Source organism: Heloderma suspectum, chromosome 5 (genome assembly GCF_057233095.1).
Source record: "Heloderma suspectum isolate Gila_16-S chromosome 5, 16-S_ref, whole genome shotgun sequence".
NCBI lineage: Eukaryota > Metazoa > Chordata > Lepidosauria > Squamata > Helodermatidae > Heloderma > Heloderma suspectum.
The window spans coordinates 23,614,127-23,636,766 of record NC_139462.1 but is presented as its reverse complement, the minus strand read 5'-3'; the positions used below and the strand labels follow the sequence as shown (position 1 = coordinate 23,636,766).

At 43.2% G+C, this 22,640-nt stretch overlaps 2 protein-coding genes across 9 annotated transcripts in view; one reads left to right on the top strand and one right to left on the bottom strand.

The window, feature by feature from the left end:
• The window catches only part of LOC146343695 (uncharacterized), a 22,753-nt gene extending 13,562 nt beyond the window's left edge, over positions 1–9,191 (top strand). For all 3 annotated transcript variants that reach the window (XM_084855581.1, XM_084855582.1, XM_084855583.1), the window contains exons 7-11: positions 438–464; positions 3,397–3,417; positions 6,152–6,172; positions 6,504–6,535; positions 8,616–9,191. In XM_084855581.1, coding sequence (XP_084711707.1) covers positions 438–464; positions 3,397–3,417; positions 6,152–6,172; positions 6,504–6,509 — 75 coding nt within the window. In that variant the 3' untranslated portion in view covers positions 6,510–6,535; positions 8,616–9,191. The remainder of the gene's footprint in view (positions 1–437; positions 465–3,396; positions 3,418–6,151; positions 6,173–6,503; positions 6,536–8,615) is intronic.
• Positions 8,722–22,640, bottom strand: NUDT9 (nudix hydrolase 9). 6 transcript variants are annotated; one of them, XM_084855576.1, is made up of 10 exons: positions 22,466–22,617; positions 22,225–22,318; positions 20,333–20,508; positions 18,421–18,657; positions 16,688–16,783; positions 14,963–15,049; positions 14,241–14,352; positions 13,671–13,817; positions 12,756–12,840; positions 8,728–11,320 (listed from the first exon to the last, which is right to left on the bottom strand). In XM_084855576.1, the coding sequence occupies exons 3-10, from the start codon at positions 20,461–20,463 to the stop codon at positions 11,133–11,135; spliced, it is 1,083 nt and encodes a 360-aa protein (XP_084711702.1). In that variant the 5' UTR covers positions 20,464–20,508; positions 22,225–22,318; positions 22,466–22,617; the 3' UTR covers positions 8,728–11,132. The 6 variants fall into 6 exon arrangements, with proteins under 6 accessions (XP_084711700.1, XP_084711702.1, XP_084711701.1 ...); XM_084855575.1 differs by having other exon boundaries at positions 22,492–22,617; XM_084855574.1 differs by lacking the exon at positions 22,225–22,318 and having other exon boundaries at positions 8,722–11,320; positions 22,593–22,640.

Here is a 22,640-nt window from a genome sequence, read left to right as displayed (position 1 = left end):
CATGCATGTGTGTGTGTGTGTTTGATTCATGTGTGTGTGTTTGATGCATGTGTGTGTGTGTCTGACAGTCACTAAGACGTATGCTCATGTTCATTATTAATTCAAATGTGTCCCAAGCTGAATTTTGGCACCGAGGTTGAGCTTTGGCTCAAATTAAGCCCTGATTTAAAATGTGCTCTGTGTCATAACATCTTATGGAAAACAGTGCACTTTGAGTCACATGTATTTCAAAGGAGCCAAACAATATATCACGTTTTTGAATGAACTGAAGTCTTGTAGCTATTTTAAGCTTAGATTAGATGTTAATGTACAGTATATGCCACTCCCTCACAAAGGAACTTGTTCTGAAGGCAATTCATAAGGTGGCCTAGCAAAATGACTGCTGGTGCCCCCATGACGTGTATCACACATTTTCTCCTTTCTTCCTCTCTCTCTAGTTTCCTTTTCCTGCATTTCCTGGTCCGGTAAGATCATTGCTCCGCACTAACCCACATTTCCATCATCTGAGGTCTAGGGATGTCAGAGAATTCCACCACAGATCTCGGGGAGGCCGAATGCCAGCGCATTCGGCCCCCTGAAATCGGTGGTGGAACGGTCTGCCCCCCCGCCCCCCCCGGGACGAGACTTACCTGGGGCAGATCTTCCTGGCGGCAGTGGCTCCGGTGGCGGCTCTGGCAGCGGCTGGTCTTCCGACCGGCTGCCACCGCCGCCATTTCCAGGTTAAAAAAAAAAGACGTGATAGGCTACGTAAAGATTTACGTAGCCTATCATGGCTAGGTTTAAAAAAAACCCGTGATAGGCTACGTAAATGTTTACGTAGCCTATCACAGCTGACTTAAAAAAAACAACAACGACGCACATACGCAAATGGCGGCGGCCATGGCCGCCACCATTTGCGTTCCTTATTTTGGCACGTCTTAGTCTACGTCAAGATTTACGTAGACTAAGACGGCGAAAATAAGGGGAACGCAAATAGCGTAGACGCTACGCTATTTGCGTTCCCCTTATTTTCGCCGTCTTAGTCTACGTAAATCTTGTTGTAGACTAAGACGTGCCAAAATAAGGAACGCAAATGGCGGTGGCTGTGGCCGCCACCATTTGCGTATGCGCGTTGTTGTTGTTTTTTAAGTCAGCCGTGATAGGCTACGTAAACATTTACATAGCCTATCATGGCTGACTGCAGGGATGCAAACGGCGGCAGCTATGGCCACCGCCATTTGCGTCCCTGCTAGCCAGCGGCCGGATGTCCGGCTGCTGGCGGAGCCGGCCGGTGGCTCCGCAGAATCCCTGCGGAGCATAGCTGGCCAGCCAGGATTCCGGGGGGGGAGGAACGGAGCGCCTCCCCCCCTGTCCAGGATTCCGGGGGGTGGGACGGAGCGCCTCCCCCCCCACCATCAACATAATCCGCAAAAGGTAAGTGACTTTCGTACATCCCTACTGAGGTCTGAAGGCAAATTCTGATTGCATGAGTTGGGTTGGGCTTTTATATTTAGGGAATGACAGACATCTGGCAAGGGGAAGGGGAACAGGTTGCTCTCTAGCATGTGCTGCAAACGGATGGCCTTCTTGCACCTGAGTCTTAGAGCTGACACCCTCCCTAACCATACTGATGCATCTGATTCATGCTGACAAGCACTGCTACAAGATCTACCTTTCTCTAACTTGTTCCCACACCGCTCTGATCATGTGCATAAAGGATTCACATGGGTGATACGGTTCCTTCCAGTGTGGGTGATGTTCATGTGGGAAGGTGCCACAACGTTGACCTCTACCCACATACACACATTACTGGAGCAACGTGAGCAGCAACCACAGAAAAACATCTCACTCTGCTGGTAAATGTTGATCAGCTGAAACATAAAAACATAAGAGCCCTGCTGTGTCAAGCCAAGGGACCATCTAATTGGACTCAATGGACTCAATGGTCTGAGGGTTGGACTCGATGGTCTTGTAGGCCCCTTCCAACCCTACTATTCTATGATTCTATGATTCTAATCTGTACCTTTATGGGAGGGTGTTGTGACTCAGTGATACAATATGTGATCTGTGTGTGAATGGTCCCAGGGACGACTGGGAAAAAGGCCTGTCTGAAACACTGGGGGACCACTACCAATCAGTGTAGACAATACCAGGTCAGATGGACCATCAGTTTGATGTGATATACAGAAACTTCCTATGTGACCTGTAGACCACATTTGAGACTTCTTTCCTTCTTTCCTTTTCTGAGGGAGAAGGATCATATATTGCAGTCTGGAAGTAAGAGCCTTTGCCCTGGAAGCCCCTTCCCCAATCTCAGATTTTTAAAATTATTTTGAAATTTGGTTATGCAGTAGAGAGGGAAATCATTTTGATCATTCTGAAGTATATTATTATTATTAGCATTATTGGCATTATAACATATAAACATATAAAATACATTACCAAAAAAAAAGCTAAGAAAAACTAGCTGCTGGTTATACCAGTATCAAACAGTTAAGAAACATCTTAACCCTACATTTTATATACGATAATCATAATTCAAGGATTGACATTTAATTTAATTAATAACCAGTTAAAGTATTTATGATCACAAAACTAAACAGAATGTTTAGTTTATATGCCAAAAAGAAAAGACAAACAAAATCATAAAAGGGGAAAAGGATTGCCCAGGACAATGTGCTGTTTAGAATTCCAAAATGCTCTAAAAGGTTCCCATTCTTCTACAGTTTTGTTGACATTCAATCTTCCTTGTCTCAGATATATGCACCAAGTAATTTTTCAAGATCCCAGAGTTTAATGAACTAATACACAGTCAGCCCTACCATTCGGCAGAGTAAGGTGGCTGCCTCAGGTAGCAGATCTTGGCAATGGGGTTGGAGGGAGGGGGAAGAAATGGTAGCCTCCAGACCACTATTCCTGAGCCCCCCAGCTGTTCCCCTCAGTTGGAAGACAGCGCTGTGTATGCCACTCAGCAAGCCCTGTCCCCCTAGGCTAGCATGTGGCCTTCAGGTCAGGTGTAGTAAAGGACACTGTCCCATTGCCAGTTTTCAGCTGCCTGTTGGGTCAGCTTCTGTATGTGCAATTGTGGAGAGAGGGAGCCATCTTGTCCTTTGCAAAAGGTCTTGAGCTTGCCCTGACCAAGGATATAAGCTTTTTTTCATGTGTGAATGGACAAAATGGAATTAAGAACTCTCTTACCCAAGGGCTCAGAAAACCTGGCCAACTTGCCTATAGCAGGCATCACGCATTACATTGTGGGTGGAGAGAAAGGGGTTCAAATTCCTCTACCATTTGTACAAACTAAGTGTACCGCAAAGTGTTGGAATCATCCCATTATGTTCAACAAGTTAGCCTGTTGACTGACCTCTATTATGAGAATTCAGTGTACTGATTTTTCTCCTTCCTTTCTTTCTCCAGTATCCTTTCCCTGCATTTCCGGTAAGATCATTGTTCTTCATTATACCATATTTCCTTTGCCAGAGATCCAGGGGCAAACACAGAGCCTTTCTACATAAGACTTTTATTGTGCGCTCGTGATTGCTTACTCACGGTAGTTTGCAGGCCCTTTACACAACGTTGTCATCCTCCAGGGCCTCTCCCATGCTATGCAACCATTATCATGTTGTTGTTTTTCTTAATGTGGAAAGTGTGGTATTTTTTTTCTGAATGGCCTCTATAATGCCATAGAAATCTCATGTAATTGCACAACAGCACCACCTAGTGGTTGTATAATGGAACATGCAGAAAGGCAGAGAAAGAAAACCTTTGGGAGAGGGGGAGTGTAAGAAAGCCTATCTTAATCCCACAAAGAATCCAAAGCAGAAGCCTCGGTAAAGATGTGGGTTAAAAGCTTCATGTAGAAAAGCCCTGAGGTTCTGTAATAATGATCTGATTGCAGGTGTAGGGTTGGACTTTTATACACTGGAGGAATGAAAGATACACAGCAAGAGTAAGGGGACAGTATTTGAAGAAGGAGAAGAGTTAATCTCTATAGTATGCTGCAAACCAATCATCTTTATGAGCATGAATTTTAGGGTTTACACCTTTCCCTAGCCCTATTTATTCATGCTCACTTGCACAGCTGTGAGAACCATCTTTTGACGCCTTCTTCCCACACCACTCTGATTGTGTGAATAAAGGAAGTATGTGGGTGGAGTTAGTGAAGGTTCTTTTCCATGGGAATGTCACCTAGCTAACAAGAGAGGGTAACATTCATTTGAGAAGGAAGCATGTTATTGGTCTCACGCCCAACAACACATTACTGGCACAATATGGGAAGCTGCCACAGAGAAACAGCTCCCTCTGCTGCTTCTAATAACCACAGACTGGCTCAAAGAAGAAGAACTTTGCTAGAGCAGACCAAAATCCACTGAATTCCTACACCAGGCAGTAGCTCAGTGGCAAGTCACATACTTTGCCTGCAAGAGGCCCCAGGTTCAATCTCTGGCAAATCCAGAGAGGGCTGGGAAAGACCCCTGTCTGAAACCATGGAGAGCCGCTGCCAGTCAGTGTAGGCAATACTGAGCTAAATGGACAAGATGGTCTGACTCAAGGGGCAGAATCCAACAGACCATTTGTGCCTCCATGGATTCTCTGATGCTCTGCCAATTGTGTTGCACAAGCGGCCCCCACCACTTGCACAACAGTGATTTAGCACTTTGGGGGCAACCTGAAACTAGTGAAAATGCTTGTTTCTGGAAGGAAGCAGGTCAGCGGAGCTCACATAAGGGCGCTGCACCGACCTGCCTCCTTCCACAAATGAGCGTTTCCACCAGGACTGTGCACCGCATTGGCCTGTGAATCCTGAACTCCACGCCGAAGTGGGGTGCTTCAGGCCGCTTCCGAGGCGGGGCAGAGGAGGCACAAAGTAGCACAAAGCGGGTCGGGTTGCTCTGAAGCACTTCCACACACTTCGGAGTGATCTGGAAGCCCAGCCGCACCAACCCCCCCAGTCCCCAGCTCCTTACCTAGGCCATGGGGATGCATGCAGGCAACCGTCTTCTTGTTCCAGGGAGTCGCCATTTTTAAAATGGTGACTCCCTGTAGTTCAGGAACTAGATCCTGTGCAAACGGCAGCCATCAAGCACCAAACATGAATATAGCATATGTGGCACCTTGACAGCCGCCATTTGTGCAGGATCGATTTCCAGAAATTCAGGATCTGTTTCTGTCTGAAGACGATGGCTGCTGGAACATGTCCTGAGGGCCCAGGTAAGGAGCTCGTGGTGGCAGCGGCAACTCCTTGAAAGGTGGCTGCCGGTGCACATCCCAAGGGCCCAGGTAAAGAATTGGAGGCTCGTGCAGCGGGGGCATCCAGGGGGGCCAAAGAGGGATTTGGACATCTGGATCCCGCTTTGGCTCCAGAGGCCAAAGAGAGTCAGAGGGTCCCCGAATCAGCTCGAAGCAGATCAGGTTGACCTCAGAAGCCCTGAAGCGGCCTCCAAGGTGAATCAGGGGGGCTCTGTACAGCCCTAGTTTCCACTCTTTTGGGGGCTTCCTCTAGGAAGCACTAACTCTCCGTTGCAGAAGGGGTGGGTCCTGCTGGCACAACAGAATTGGAAGGACCCACTGCTTGTGAAAGAAAATTGGTGGGGCAGAAGAGAAGTGTTCCATTGGATTCTGCCCAGTATAAGCTAACTTCTTGCACAGAACATGGAGCAGCAGGCCACACCCAGCCCGCCTGGGGTCCCAGCTCTCCGGGGCTCCTGATGGCCATGCCCCTTTCCCTGACCGCCAGTCATTTGGTGGCTGCCTGGCTTTTGCATGTTCTTTTCCCATTCTAGAAGGCTGAAAGGCCTCTCCCAGGGCTGAGTTCCTGGCATTAAGAGCTTTAAGCTACAACAATATGCTGTTATGTTTGGTATTTTGCCCCTGCCCCATTTTGCCTTCAGCCCCACCCACCACTGGAATATGGTCCACAAGAGCGTCGCCAAAATTGAATTCATCCCTCAGGACGAAAGAGGTTCAACATCCCTACCCTACTGGATAACAAGGCCCAATTATCATTCTAAGCTCCCCCATACTTGTAACTTGCATGAGGTTTTCCCACTAGACCCACTGCTAGTTGGTATGGGGTGGGTTAGTCCTCCACAATGACATCCCAGCCATGTTCGTTGGGTTAGCATTAAACAATTCTCTCAATAGTCTAAATATAATGTTTTGTCCATTTTAGGGCTTCCCACCTGCTCTGGGGGTAAGTATCTTTATACTTCTGTCATTAAATACAACTGGCCCTACCTAATGATCACAAGTTACATCTGCACTGTATATATAGGGGAAAGCCCTTTCTATGGAAAGCGTTATCTTCCCCCCTTGCTCAGCTTGTGTAGATTTGGAGGGCTAGAGCCCTCAAACCATATACAATAATAGAAAACGGGGAGGGGAAAACTTTCTTAGAGCCTCTAAAGAATCTAAAGCCCTTTCGGGGATCTTGCTGGTGGGGCAGAAGTGAGGTGCAGCAGACGTTTCTGCCTACTTCCTATATAAGAATTTCTAATCAAAGAAACATAACTTTTTTTAAACAGAGATAACACCCCAACAGATACACTCTCTCTCGGTAAGTATTTAATGCTTTGCTGGCAAATGCCATTATAATTTTTTTAATCGCCCCCTGAGTTCCAGCTTCATTTACTTCCTTACATATATATGACACAACCCCACACATACTAAAATGTAGGGGTGGGTGGATCACTCACCATCAGTTCTGTGACGGTGTCCGCGCGGGGGGGAGGCAATCCATTCCTTCCCCCCAGAATCCATCCAGGCCTGCTCCACTCCGCCTCGATCCTGCGGAGCCGGCCATCAGCTCCGCTTCACTGGCGAATGTCGATACGGCCGGCAGCCATTGCTATGCCGTATCATTGTAAGTCTCTGGACGCAAATGGCGTAGTGGGCGCCATTTGCGACCGTAAAGCTGGTAGATTAGCCTAAATGCAGCCATAAATGGCTGCATTTAGGCTAATCTACTAGGTTTATGGCTGCAAATAGCACCCACTATGCCAGTTGCGTCCGGAGACTTACAGCAATACGGCATGGCAATGACTGCTGGCTGTATCGACATTTGCAGGGACATGGAGCAGGTGGCCAGCTCCACAGGATCGAGGCAGTGATGGATCCGACCCAGACGGATTCCACAGGAAGGTGGAGGTGAGCGCTCCATTCCACCGTGGGCCCCAGTGGGGCCAGATTCTTGGAATCTGGCCTCGTTGGGGTCTGTGGTGGAATTCTCCCCCATGCCTATTAAAAAGTGCTTGAAGCTGGAATCCTATACACATTTATCTGGGAGCAAGTGTCCTTGAATCTTCCAAGAAAGCATCCATAAGATTGAGCTGTATGTCCTATTGCTTTCAGTTCTCCAATTGAAACCACTGGGATTTTTAAGGAATTCTCTTTGGCCGGATGATGCCCTTACTTCATGCATAGCTAGTCTGTAGCACGGATGCCAAGAGCGATTCGGGCATTTGTAAAGAAGGGCTGCACAACCCACAGCTCTCAACCACTCCCTGTGTGGCTCCTGATAAGCTGGACTACAGGGAAAAACTGCTACCTCCTGGCTTCCAAGATGGCGATTTTCCAGCAGCTAGTAGTGGCAGAGAAACAACAAACATGGTGGTGATCACTGGGGAATAGGAGAGGCTTCCGCCTCCCCCACCCCCACAGTGATCCCTAGACCTCAGCGGGCAAGGGAGGGAGGCTTAAACCTCCCCATCCCCGCATACTGATACGTATCTGTGGGAGCGAGGAAGAGTGTGTGTACAGGCATGTGTGCAGCTCCCCAACACCGGATGCAGCCCTTGGGGCTAAAAAGGTTGTGCGCCCCACAACCTATAAGGAGAAGCTTATAGCATCCTGTCACAAGCGCTTGTGGCATCCTAGTGCAAGAACACATATGAAATATGCCGCATACCAAGTCAACTAATTGGATCACCTTACTCAGTATTGACTGCATTAGGGGTGGAGAACCTCAAGCCCAGGGGTCCCAATCCAGACCTCTGGGGTTCTACAGAAGGCCATGCCCCATTCCCCCCCCATCCCCATTTGGTTTTTCCTGGCTTTTGGGCAGTCTGTCTCCCCACCCCCTTCTAAAAGGTTCAAATGCCTCTCCTAAAGCTTAGCTAATGGCAGTAAGAGCTTTAAGCTAAAATATGCTGGTATCTGGGCCCTTCTCTTAGCCCCACCTACCACAGGAATGCAGCCCTCAAGAGCTTCTCCAAAATGGAATTTGGCCTCAGGCTGAGTTCTGCACCCCTGGTCTACATTGACTGGCAGTGGCCCTCCCCCAGTGTTTTCAGACAGGGCCTTTTTTCAGCCCAACCCGGAATTGCCAAGAACTGAACCTGGGATCATTTGTATGCCAAGTGAGTGCACGCAAATAGCACTGAGCAACCGCCCTGCCCTGCAATTGCTACAGTCTACATCCCACTGCTGCCTGCTCTTGCCTCAGTGGACTAGAGGCAAAACCACTCCAGGCCTGCATATTTATTGTAGCATGTACTACAGTGGTACTATCCCATACTTTGGAACTGATGTAATGTTCTTGCCAAAAACATTGGCCACCACTGCTGTACCATTTAAACGCAATAGTCGAAGATTACTCATTAATCACTGAACAGTAAAATTGATTTTATACTCTAAAGGTGATGGAAAGAATGTGAAAGATGTTCTCTGAGGTGGCCTGCCTACTTTTAACTTCCCTGCTGCAATCTTCAAACCGCATTTTAATTCTATTTGTTTACTTTATTTGGCTACAAAGAATAGTGATTCATTTCTTTGACAACATTATGCATATGTCATTTCTTGTATTTGTTTGCACCTAAAGCAATGTAACAGCATCTCTTTCTAAACTAAGCTATGTTTTTATTATATTTGGTCAATATTGAGCATTGACACTTTAATTTTTAAATTCTGGAGTCTTAAAAGCAAGACAATTCTGTATTAACTATGCATTTAACTTCCATTAAGATCACAGAAGTTAATTATATTGTTTTATCATAACATAAAGGTATGAATACATAAGCTATGTTTTATTGATGTGCCTGACAACGTTTGGTTGAAATGTCTCACTTAACCGATTTTCAGTCAAATATATTTGGTTGTCCTTGCTGGAATGCAGTGTTTTCTCCTTTTTAAACTGTATAAATAAAGAATAATATAAACTAGAATGACAGTGATTTTAATGCATCTGTTACTATGAAATGGAAATTAGAACAAGCAATCATTTCCACCTTCCTTTCCATTCTGGATCAGAATTAACATATATCACCATTTTTCACTTGATGCTTTTGCTGCCCCTATTGGTTTTAGCATCAGTAACTTTTGACAAAGGTCAACCACAACATTGCATTATGTTCCAAACATTTGATACCCAGAGCACGGTTTCATTTCTGGAGTAAAATTGGAGGTGCATCCTCACACTCAAAAATACCAGCTCCCAGAAGAAAGGGCAGGTATTCTGCTTACAATTGCAGGATAGCTCAGTTAATATTATCTCCCAGCAGCCTGCCCTCCCATTCGTCCAGTTAAGTCCAGGATGGGACCATGTTTTCTGGGCAATGGTGCTTCTGGGATTGCCCTGTGCTCAACAGAGCAAGCCAAAGGATGGTAACATACACAGAAGGAAACAGTAACATTAGTGTACTTCATTCAACAAGAGTAGTCGGAGAATGAAATCACTTTATATGCATTACAGAAAACATCTGTAGGGTGACACAACATACAACGTTACTACTTCGAACATAGTTTTATGAGAAAAAGCAAGCTACTGCCATATACTAACAATGAGAAAGTTATTGGTATATCAGGTTTACATTATCAGTGATTTCCTACTAAATCTGCTTAATTAGTGACATTTCTGGGATGGCTCCAAAGCATGCCATGGCACAAAGGCATTCCAACAATGGCAAAGAAGCAAAGCCGATCAGAGTGGCTCAGGGCAGTTTACAATCACTCAGGAACTTGGAAGCTGATTTTAAAGCTGTTGGTGATTTCAAACAAAGAAGTGCTATGACTGACTGGGGCCCAAAGAACAGCATGTGTACTAGAGCTTTGGAGGGCCCTCTCAATTATTAAAGCAACCTGCTCATGAATATTAGAGAACTCTCTAGGATGGTTAAGACAGTGAGAGAAGTTCTGTGAAAAGAAAGAACTTGTCTCGGTGCATATGCAGAAGTGCAAGAGCTCTTTGGATTTCAGACTATACTTTTAAATCAAGGAAAATGCCAATATAAGCTAAAGCTAATAAGCTGCAGGAGTGTTTTATACCAAGTTATGGTTTAATACCAGTTTGTTACCCTTTGTTTCCTGATGATGTGCACTTACATTGATTCTTCTTCCATTTATATCGCAGATTTCTTTCCCCATCTCTATAAAGAATAGGATCAGTGTGGAAATAACAATAGGATTGCTTATTTCTTGAATAATGCCATGTTGGTGTATGATGAACATGAAATCAATTCAGATTCCAGCTTAAAAACTCACAGTGCAATCCTAGGCACATTTACTCAGAAATAAGCGCCACTGTGTGCATAAGACTGCAACCGTAGTTGTTTCATTATCATGGGATTACGACAATAAATGTTAAGCGTTGACACGCAAGGTTTATTTTCCTAAAAACAAATCAACATCAGCAAGGAAAAAAGATGTGGAGCCTAAGAGCTGTAGTACAGAAGTTACAATCCATTACCATTCAACAATTTGGCAATGACAACAGAGGAAGAACTCACAATTATGTAAAGGGAAAAACATTTTCAGTCTGAGAATCATGGACACTTGTGTAGCTGTAGCTGTAATTTTTTGCAATCACAAATTGCAAAATGCTCTCAACAACACTCCTGTTAGCAAACAAAACCACACCATTAGAGATGTATTTCTTCTCCATGCATAATGGATACACAAGTTTATCTAATTCCTTAGCAAGATTTGATTAAAAGAAGAGGGCATGATGTATCCAGTGCCAAACACTTTTAAGCCCTATTGATTTCAGTAGAGGAGTTAAGCACATGCTTAAATCTCTTCCATTGAAATTGAGGAAATTTAATTTCGCTTAATTTTAGCTGCCAGTACTTTCCAGCTTCAATTTATACATCAGCAGTGCTTCTTCAAGCAGCATTCACACTTAATTCCACTACTACACTTCCATCTGACACATTCAGGCTTTAGTTTAGGCTTTGATCATGGCAACCAAGGTCAGGATTTTCCCTCCAGTGAGCTTTTCTTTTCTCTGCTACAAGCCTGACAAAGTCAACATGGTTGGCATACAGTTTAAGCTTTTCACTCATGTCAACCCATTTCACTTTCCCAGCATCATCTCCTGCTTCCAGGTGCAAATTGTCCATTACTTCACCTGTAATGAGAGAGGTTGTTATGGCATAAAGTTGATTTCTTGCCCCTTTTTAATCTTCAGCATGGCCCGCTACTTCCTTCTCAGCCACTTCCCCCTCATGTCAGCTTGGTAGCTCAGCATAGTAGCTCAGTGGCAGAGCATACCCTCTGGAAAGCACACAAGTGAACAGTTCACTGAATACTCCTGTTATGGCAGAAATTCTCATACATCAAGTAATTTATTTACTGATTCATAGCCTGCCTCACCCCAAGGAAGGGGTCATAGCTCAGTGGCAGAGTATAACCTTTGTTCACAGAAGGTTCCTTGTTCAATACCTGGCATCTTCAGGTAGGGCTGGGAAAGACCCATCTCAAACTGCAGAGAGCCACTGCCAGTCACTGTAGGCCAGGGGTGGACAGCAGATAAATCTCCAGATGCTTTGGACTTCAGCTCCCAGAAGCTCCTGCCAGCATGGCCAACAGCCAGGAAAGCTGGGAGCTGAAGTCAAAAACGTCTGGAGATCTACTTTCTGCCCACCGCTTGTGTACGCAATAGTGAGCTAGATGGACAGATGGTCTAACTCAGTTTAAGACTTGGCTTAAATCCAATGCTGGGAGAGCAGACTTCCACTTGCACAACTGAACTTCCCCGTCCTCTCCTCCCTACCTGCACCCCCTTGCGTGCCTCCAATTTTGCTCTCGAGGGTTCCCCAATCCAGAGCAGATTCTGAGGGCATGTGGAGGGCTTCAGGAGAAAAGGGAAATCTGTTCCACCAGTAGGCTCCGTTCTCAATCATGGCAGAATAACACTGTTGGATTCAAGCCATCTTTTGTGCAATGGTACCTGTGTGCCATCACAAACGTCATTACTGAGACAGCAGAAAAGATTTTATTTTGTTTGTGTAGGCTTTTAAAATTTCAAGCATAACACTGAAATAAATATAACAACAATTAGGGCTCCAAATCTTTGTGAAATTTCGTTTCCCATCACTCTCCCATTTCCCATAATCAAAAATGTGTAAAATGGACAGAAGCCACTCACCTCTAAATTGTTTAACACAGCCTTCCTCCATCTGGTGCCCTCCAGATGTTTTGGATTACAATTCCCAGGATTCTTGATCATTGGCCATATTGGCTGGGGCTGATGGGAGTTGATTTCCAAAACATCTGCAGGGCATCAGGTTGGGGAACACTGTTCTAACAGCATGGTAAGAACATAAGAAGACCTGTGCTGGATCAGACCAAGGTCCATCTAATCCAACATTCTGTTCACATAGTGGCCAGCCGCACAACAGTACCCTCCCGCCCATGTTCCCCAGGAACTGGTGTACATAGGCATACTGCCTCTGATACTAGAGGCAGCATATAGCCGTCAGGACAAGTAGCGTTCTGATAGCCTTCTCCTCCCATGATGGTGGAAGCCATCTGTAAGTAAGGGAGACAGCACCATTACTCACCAGATTCATCGTGGTAGTTTACTGCTTCTGTCTCCATCCAAGCATTGTCTGTATTACGAGGATCATCCACATACCCCTTATATACCTGGAAAGCCAAGGTATATGGTAATGGGGGTTACAACTTAGTTCTAGTGCTGTTTTTGGTTAAAGAAATCTTAGGCTATTATTATTATTATTATATTATTATTTCCCACCTTTTCCCCAATACTGGGACTCAAGGCGGCTTTACAAAATTAAAAACTTGTACAGCTAAAACATATAAATAGAAATATACAAAAGGTAAATATATAATTAAATCATCAATAATATTAAAACTGTATAAAATTTTAGAATTTAAAAAAGCCAACAATATAAACAATAGTATCAATCCATCATATTCTCACAGGTCCAGACTATCCCCAAAGGCCTGCCAGAACAAAAAAGGTTTTGCCTGCCTGTGAAAACATACCAAGGAGGGTGCCACTCTCTCCTCCCTGGGTAGTAAGAAAACTACTCACATGAGTTTTAGTTAATTAATTAAAGTGATTAAATCGACATACATTTGCATCTATATTTTGATATGAGAAAAAGCGACAGTTTTTTTTACTTGGTTTTTAGATCATGCAGGCTGGAATCACACCCGGCATCATCTAAGAAGAGACATACCTCCTTTCTTGTATAGGAAGAAGGCCTCTTAAGATGGTGCTTGCCATTTGTTATTGTTAAAAGTACTTTATTTAACAGGTATTAAAAAGCACTTCCATTAAATTGAAAAAATGTAAGATGTGCTTAGGGTGGGCATCTTTTTTAGTCTCTTGGCCTTATTATTGAGAAGCAATTACTGTTCCCTGTCTACTTGAAAAGAGTTTAATCGACCTTTATATGTAATATTTAACGAGCTTACCAAATTGTTATGGGCAAAGAAAGGTCACTCACCACAAAGTGATCCTGATTGAAAAGCCGATTCAGTTGTTTCTCCATCTCTTCCTTCTCAGCCCCAGTCTTCTGTAAAGAGTTCAAGGCCTCCTCACTAAATTCTCGTTTTAGTGCAGCAGATAACTTCTCCCCTGGGTCCACCATTCCCTTAAAGAGAAGATTGTCCCGTTACATATCCTTTGAGGGGATGTTCTGGTTAGCTTACGTTTTCCCCACAATAGCAGTTTTGCAGAAGAGAGCAATTATCCTTGGAGGAACAGCATGGAGCAGGGAAGTTAACAACTCCCCCTGGCAGATGCTATTAAAACTTTTAAAAACAGTACCAATGACAGATTTCCCAACATCATGTCTGTTGCCCCGTCTCACAACTTAATATACCATGTAGGAATTAACAGCCTGCTGCAATATTTATGTTAGTTTCTCTTGAGTATAGATTTTAGTCATCTTTCAAATCAAATGCTTAGCAGAAAAATGAACTGTGGAACACACAAACACACACACACACACACAAACTTCGGAAGTACAGCACATTTTTTCTTAAAACAATTCTGTCAGTGTTCCTCTTCTCACCCCTGGGATGGCCCATTCCCCACAGTCTTTCCTTTTGATCGCAATGAACTGCAAGATGTTTTTGCTGGATACTGGGTGAACTATTTTATTGCCACTGCCGTCTCTCTTCCATCTACAAGGAGTAATGGGGAAAAAAAGATAGTTCCATAATTTCATCCAAAACTTTCAGGAAAATGCAACACTGACATTAGGAGGAAGTTATATGTGATAAGGTGCATCACCTGCATAGTACATTTGATAGAGTCAGTAGGTTCGGATGAAATTCCAAACCTGGGCTATTACTTCTGAACCATGTTTTCCATGGTATCTGCAATTGCATGGTTTGCTGATAAACTGAAAGTGAAGAAGGGAATGAGAGCACATGAAGAAAGGAGCGGGGAGGGAGTATGTGAACACAGGGCTCAATTCACATAGTGCCAAACCATAGTTTGGCATTATGCCTGAACCGACCCAGAGTACTGGGTCTGAAATGAATGCTGAAAACCTTGAGTCTGCTCAAAAAAGAACCAATGTAGGGGGCTTGGGCAATGTGATGTAACTGTTGCTTCCAAGTTTGTTTAAAAAGCCATTTTGAGGTAGGGCTGGAAGCACATCATGATGGCAAGATCAATTTTGTTGTTTTTCTTAAAACACCCATGTACTAAACACCAGACATTCACGCTTGATACAAAGCTATATTTTCCCACTCTGATAACTACATCTTCTGGCATGACATTACTTACCGAGTTATAAGAGGGTCTGCAGCATGATTTGGACCCCAGCGCCCTAGCAGACCTCGGCCCACTATTCCAGTTCTGCCTACAGGGTTCCTGAAAAATAACAGAGTGCAGATGAAAGCCTGGCTGGGGTCCAAAGATCCACACAACTACAGTTCCATATGCCCAAAGAAGCTTTTGGGAAACTATTTTTGAATCTGAGAAGTTTTCAAAAGTAGTTTATGAAAGAGGAGCAGGTTCCAAGGAAAAAATCCTACTGGGCATGTCTAGCCCCTTGGTGTACCTTAAATAGCTCTTTGGAGGCTATGCATTTAAAATATTTAACACAATAGCGTTATTACTATGCAGAGTGAAGAGAAACATATGTTCGCAACATCTGAATATATACTTTTTCATTTTATTATACTTTTACATTTTCTTCTGGAAGGAACACAGTATGAGGGAGCTGGTCAGAAGATTATAGCCAACATTACGCTAGTGGGAAAATTGCAAGAATAGTGTTGTTTCACTAGCAGTTGCACAACTGTTAGCAGAACAGTTAGCACAACTACTGAAACAACACCTAGGCTAATGAAAATACATTGACTTGCGCATCGCCTTGTGGAACAACTTGTGCAATGCACGAGGTGTAATGAAATGCCTTGTGCAACAGCTTGTGCAGTAACTTGTGCAAACAGAATCAAAGTATTGCACTTGTCACTTGTGCAAGGATGAAAACAGGATTTCCACAAGCGGTAGAAACTTTGCATTAGCAAAACTGGACACAACACTATGCAATTGCATTTGCCTCACATACCCTGGTCCTCTCTCTTCATCCCTATTTTTTCTATTTTAGAATGTGAGCAAGGACCTGTCTATGTTGCCAGTGTAACTCTGTAAGGCACTGTGTAAATAACAATAAGGTTCTGAAGGCTAGAAGAGGCACCACAAAGGCCTGATTCTCATGGGTAAATCATGTGCAGCACACCATAACTGCAACATTAAGTGTTAACTTGCTTGTGTGAACCACAGGTTGGACACTACATATCATATAATCTTACCTGAAACAACCCATACATTCAGCCATAAGCAGGACACTGAGAAATCAAACCAAATGTATGCATGTCCAAACCAAGCCTAAGGGTGTGTAACTAAGGAAACCATCCTACAGGGATAGGTGGCTTCCTCTGAACACGGAGGCGACCGCCTATCCAATGCAGGGCAGAAGCACGGAGGGGATCATTCCCTCCGCACTTCTGCCCTGTATTTGCAGCTAAACAGCCGGTTTCGGATGGCGGAGCGGGGGAGGAGGCTGCCAGATGACACATAGGATGTGTCGTACGGCATTTCCGCCTTCCCCACCCCGGAACGCCCCATTTTGGCCGCTTCGCACACTTCTGAGTGGGGAGCGTGGGGCCGTTCTGCGCTGCCTGCGAGGCAACGCAGAAGGGGGGAAGGTCGGTTCTCCAGGAACCAGCCTTGGAGCACGGGCTCCAAGGTTAGTACCTGGAAAACCAAATATCCTATCACCATCTAGCCATAGGATTGCTCCTTCCAGGGTGTGTAAGATAAATACTGAGGACATGCCATTCACAATGTAGTAATGAGATACCCAATTTCATGCTGCAGGTCTGAAATACATTATACCACACCATGGGGTAGAGAGGTGTAAGTAGCTGCAGCTAACCAGCCCTGTTTTTGCAAGGAAAATTAATATCACACACACAAGAACACACATAGTCTCCCAAATACCTGGGCCTTCCATTTTCCACCTCATATAAACCATTCTGGCTCCTCCTCTCCACCTGCCCATCCTTCTCATTGAACTTTGGAGCAAAGTTCTTGGCCCTTTTCAAGAAAGAAAAATCATAATGAAATAGATTTTAAAAACATTTCATGTCAATTACCAAAATCCCAGTCCTAAATACACTTTTATTCCAATGGAACTTACTTCCAAGTAAACATGTCCAGGACTTGTGCTGTTGGTTTCCATGCCTTGGCATGAATTTACGTGCCATCTCTTATGCAAAGTTTGTGTGGTGTGCAGTGGACTACCTTGGCTGTATGCTTGGTTTGGGAAATCGGTCTAGAAGGAGAGAGGATTGGAGGAGACTTCTTGTTTTATGGCATGCATTATGCATTTGGTGTTTGTTTTTGTATTTCTGGCATCTGTATGTGTGCGTGATGTTTACCCTATGGAACTCTGCACTGATACATGTTTTGTGCTTTCAATTAAGGCTCTTTTCTTTTAGAACAACTGGCACTGTGGCTAGGATCACAACTCCTACATCATACCCATCTCTGCCCAGCTGGGACCCACCTATGTTTCTTGTAACAATGCTGGGGAGACGTTTTGCAGCTTCCTTATACAAGGTGGAGACCACTTAGTAAAAAGAAAAAAAAAGCTGTATGTAAAACTTGCCAAACTTCTCATTAGCAAAAGCTTTAGCAATGATCTAGCAAATCATAAGGAGCTGCATCTCGCGTTTTACATTTTGCTGTTTATTCACTTGAGCTCCTCAGAAGTGCACGCATTGCAAAAATGATTTGTCTGTATTTTTATCATTAAGAGTTTCCGGAAGAATTGTGATGTGCAGGTGCAGTACCTGGACTGTGTGCTTGTTCACACAGCAGAACAGTTCTTTTCAGTGAATACTCTTGCTATGGCAGAAATTCTCATATATCTAGTAATTTATTTACTGACTGATAGCCTGCCTCACCGAAGGAAGGGGTCTTAATAGCAAAAGAAGGGCCATAGCTCAGTGGCAGAGCACACAGTTTGCTCGCACAAGGTCCCTTGTTCAATTCCTGGCATCTCCAGATAGGGCTGGGAAAGACCAACTGAAATCACAGAGAGCCGCTGCAAGTCACTGCAGGCCAGGGGTGGACAGAAGGTAGATCTCCAGGTGTTTGGGACTTCAACTCCCAGAAGCCCCTGCCAGCATGGCTAATGGTCAGGGATGCTGGGAGTTGAAGTCAAAAACATCTGGAGATCTACTTTCTGCCCTCCACTCATGTAGGCAATAGCGAGCTGGATGGACAGATGGTCTAACTCAGTTTTTAGACTTTGGCTGAAGACATTTTTATTTAAACAAGCCTTCCCTGATTGATCAGCCATGGTTTTATTGATGTAATCAGATTTTAAATATTTTAATTCTATATTTTGATTCTTTTCCTTTCTTTTATTGTTCACCACTTGGGAATCTTCTTAGATATAGAGCAGTATATGAATCTTGTAAAATAAATAAATAAGATTATAGACATTTTACTGTCCTAAACAGCATTCCTCTAATATTTTGACCATTCCAACATCCAACAGGTGCACCTATCCAAATAAGAATGCTGTTTACCACCAAGGCAGTGAAAACCTCTTGTTTCTAATCATATTCACAAAGCATCCCACGACTTCAGTTTAATCAAACAAAAAGGGGAAGTAATCCTCAAAAACTCTCACTTCATCCCTCTGGTCGATCAACAATACTCACCCAATCTCTGGATCTGCCCACTTAGGTCCTGCCAAAACAGAGTGTGCTGTATATTCCACCGGGCTGTAATCCTCCCAGTCAATTAACCAGTCCACCTTATTGTTGGGTACTTTGCTGCGTTCAATCTTTGATCCTGGATATGGGGAAGTCCTAGCTTTGTTATGTAAATTTTCTTTTGGATCTTTACAATGTGACATTTTAGCAGTGTCACTATGGAACCAATGTTCTGAAGATGGGCTGTAGGAAAACAGAAGCAGTTACACACAAAGGAAAAAGTAAACTTGATGAAACTTTGTTCTTTATGGAATGGTATACAGGATCGGGAAAGTGGTTGACTGGTCCCCTAATACATACATACTAGACAACAAACAAATACTATCAGATATCTCAGCAATCCAAGAAAATGCCACAGTTTGTGTAATTTAACAATAAGTGACCAGCTTTTTAAAATGTGGATAAAGGTGTGGGGTGGGGGGAGTTCCTTGGAAAGGTAAGAAGTTCATCCTTATCCAAGTTATTGGCCTACCAACCAAACTGTAGTTTCATCATGCTGTGCAAGTTGAACTGTGAACTTTTCTAATGCTTGCTCATTTGGAGCGGGGCGGGGGAGTGGATGGGACACTTTAGCAAATTACTAACCTTTTGCAAGAAGGGTCATAGCCACAGTGCTACCCCACCCCAGTATTTCTCCCTGAATTATCAGGTTTCTTTTCTTTTTTTAATACTATTTATTTATTTATTTGTTGTATTTTTATCCCGCTCCTCAGCCAAAAAAGGCTCCCGGAGCAGCTTACAATCAATGAACAAGGGTATTTCTACACCAGCCTAAAATCCTGCATTTAAAACGGGGCTTTCTGCTTCCGTTTTAAATGCAGGATCACCACTGACTCCCTTTACATGCACTTCCTTTGCCCACGCCCCCTTCTCCCCGTATCTGGGTCTTCCATTATCTTTCATTGATCTTGCTCCTTGTCTAGCCGCTTTAAGTCTTTTCCTGGAGGAAACTGAAGTGGAACACAACAGGGTAATTTGTTAGCTCATTATCTGCGATCTATTTAAAATTGGAACAGCACTTAATGCAGGAGGGTCACAGCAGGGGCACGGTGTTATGTAAAGAGCCCGCAAACTTCCATAAAGGAGCAATCTCAATCACAGGATAAAAGCTCCGTGTGATGAAGCCCTCCATCTCTAGTCCTTTTACATAGGGAGATGTAAATAAAAATGTTCAGATAGTATCACTCCCTCTAATACTGAACTCAGATGGCGAGTGTTGACAGGTTTGCAGCCAAAGGAGGACCACTAAGAAACAAGAGGGACGTATCTGCATGCTCTGGGGAACCCCAAGGTTTGCCCAAAAAAAACCCTGTGAAAAGAACCAACCAAAGAGACATCCCCCTCCCCACATTAGCCAAATGAATGAGCATCTTCAGTAACCACAGAATGTTGAATGTCCGCTTGAAAATAAAAACAGAAAACTGCAAGGAAGGGAGAAAACTGAATATTCTGGAGGATGCCTGGGACTCTCAACAGGAGCACTCGTTTTAGGAAGCGAGAACCCAATGCAAGTTTTTGTTTCAGGTCTCATTGTTTTCAGGTCTCTGGAATCTTGTTTAAATATAGAGTGGTTTATAAATGTTGTAAATGAATAAATACAATAAATAAAAGCCTGAGCCACTTCTATGCAAATTTTATAAAAATTACATTTTAGTTCATTAACATTCAATACAATTAAAAAAATTTAAACATATTAGGCTGCCTGTACTTATGTTCTGATAGTTCTGAAATTACTCTCCATCCATTTAGAAGCCATCACCACAAAGTGTTGGGCTACATCAACATCTTGAACTTCAACTGATGTGTGTATAAAACACAGGCACACAGAGTAATTAATATTACTCTATAGGATAAATACCTGTAGGCAAGATTCCTGACTGCTTGGAATATTGGGTAGAAATAGTGGCAGTAACACCTAGCAGTAACTGTAGATAGAGTTACAGTAAGAGACACCACAGTAACGGTCCGGGCTAAGAAACCCCTTGCCATTCCATGCAGAGAGTTCACAAGGGCCTCCCCCGAGAGAAGTGCAACCTGGACAATCAGAAGACAAAACAGGAAACATTTGACCGTGACATGTGTTGCCTTCTCTTCATTTCGTACAAACCAAGGCAATAGTCACCTCACAATTTAAACATCAAATTGTTGGGTAGAAGCTACCCTATTCAGTTCTAGATCTTAAATCAGACCCTCTTCCCTTAATGTAAGTTCTCATTATTGACAATTTGGTAAATTTTCCACAAAGATTCCTTTGTGTATCTGAAGATAAAACATAACTATTTGTAAGAACTTTGAATTTTCAGGTGTCAGTTGATCGCTGTGCTACATATTACTGTCAACTAGGGAAAAACATTTTGAAAAATATACCAGCGTATTAAGAGAAATATAACAAGATCCTATGCATGATTTTTTCAGAAATAAGTCCAATGAATCTCACTGATAAAAAGAAGTGTATGTTGGATTGCACCTTGGTCTTGCGTTTCTTGACAATTTATCAGTGCAATCCTATACATGTCTACTCTGAAGAAAGTCCCACTGAGTAAAATGGAGCTTACTCCCAGGTAAGTAGTGAGTATAGGATGGTAGCCTAAAGGCTGATTCATATTAGAAAACACTGATCCTTGGTTGTAGTCAACCTTTTCCATTTATGCATCAGGGGGTTGGATTCCCACCGCCCCAAACTAAAATGTGTTGCATTTTTTACATAACCATTAAATTGTGTTGATATATAGCTAGATAAAACCCTTACACTTACATTTGCAGAGATACTCTGTAACAATGTGCATTTAATTACACCTTGGTATTTTCACACAGGGTGACCAAGTAGAGGACAAGAGATCCTGTACTTTTAATAGTTATGTATGAGATATTTCAGCAAGTTAACTTTTCTTGTGGCTGCATGAAAAGCGGTATCTGCCAAAATGCCCTGTTCTGTACAACTATTAAGGTGCCTTGTCATCCTTTGCAGCTGGTCACCCCATTTTCCACATTTTTATTTCACACTGCACATTTCAGTAGATTATAAAAATAGAATATGGCTAGTTAGTGGCCAATACTGCTTACTGAAAACTCAGGTTAAGAAAGTAGAAGCCTATACTGAAGCTAAAGATCTTAAGACTACAGCAATCACTTGCAAAACATCTTAACAGGAATATGTTTTTTGTTCATTTACAACGCATGCAGTATACACCCATTATTCAACTTAATATTTAATTACATTTAAATATAAATGCATACTTTAAAAAAATCATTGTTATACACCCTGGATAGCCTGCGTGTTGCCTTCTAGTTATGGTTGTATATAGGCTTACAAAACAGAGGGAAGTCCCACTGAACTAAATAGAAATGGGGCAGGAGGTGTAATTTACTTGGGAATAAATTCCACTGGATTCAATGGGAATTACTTCTGAGTAAACATACATAATTTGCACAAAGAGTTACACTTGCATTTTCCGAGTGTAGCCTGTATATCCCATCTGTACTATTGAGCATTCAGAAAAGCAATGTGGTTCTATAGTTTAAAAAAACTGGTAATTTTAATGAAAAAAAGTTTTATGATTTGGTTTATTTATACCATAAACAAACAAGAGTGCAGCTTTATTCAGGCTATTCACCTCAGCTATCACCCCATTTAGATGTATGGTTTTAATAAGAGTGTCCAGCTACGACTGGAGGAGGTCCAAATGCCCCCTCAGCCATGGAGCTCACCCAGCAACCTTGGACGAGTAACTACCTCTCAACCTAACCTACCTCACAAGGCTGTTGTGAAATTAAAGCTGGAAGGGGGGGGCACAAAACCACGTATTCCCCTCTTCATAGAAGAAATATGGAGATATGCTGTAGACTAATACACAAATGTTAAAAGCTATAAATACAAATATTATAGAAATATAAAGTGAACATAAATCATAATGCACACATTATATATTATATCTATAATATTAAATAATGTATAATGATGTATAATACATAGGAACGACAGCGTTCGTACATAACTAATATGTCATATCTTTGTACATTTTATAATGAATGTATATCTATGGAAAAGCAGCCTCAGGCAAAAGGAGCTCGTTCCCTTCGCGCTCCCTTCTCCCCTCCCTCGTTTTCCCCACACTCACCCCGCAGAATTTCCTGCTCAGCCTCTTCACCACGGCCGCGGTTACCCC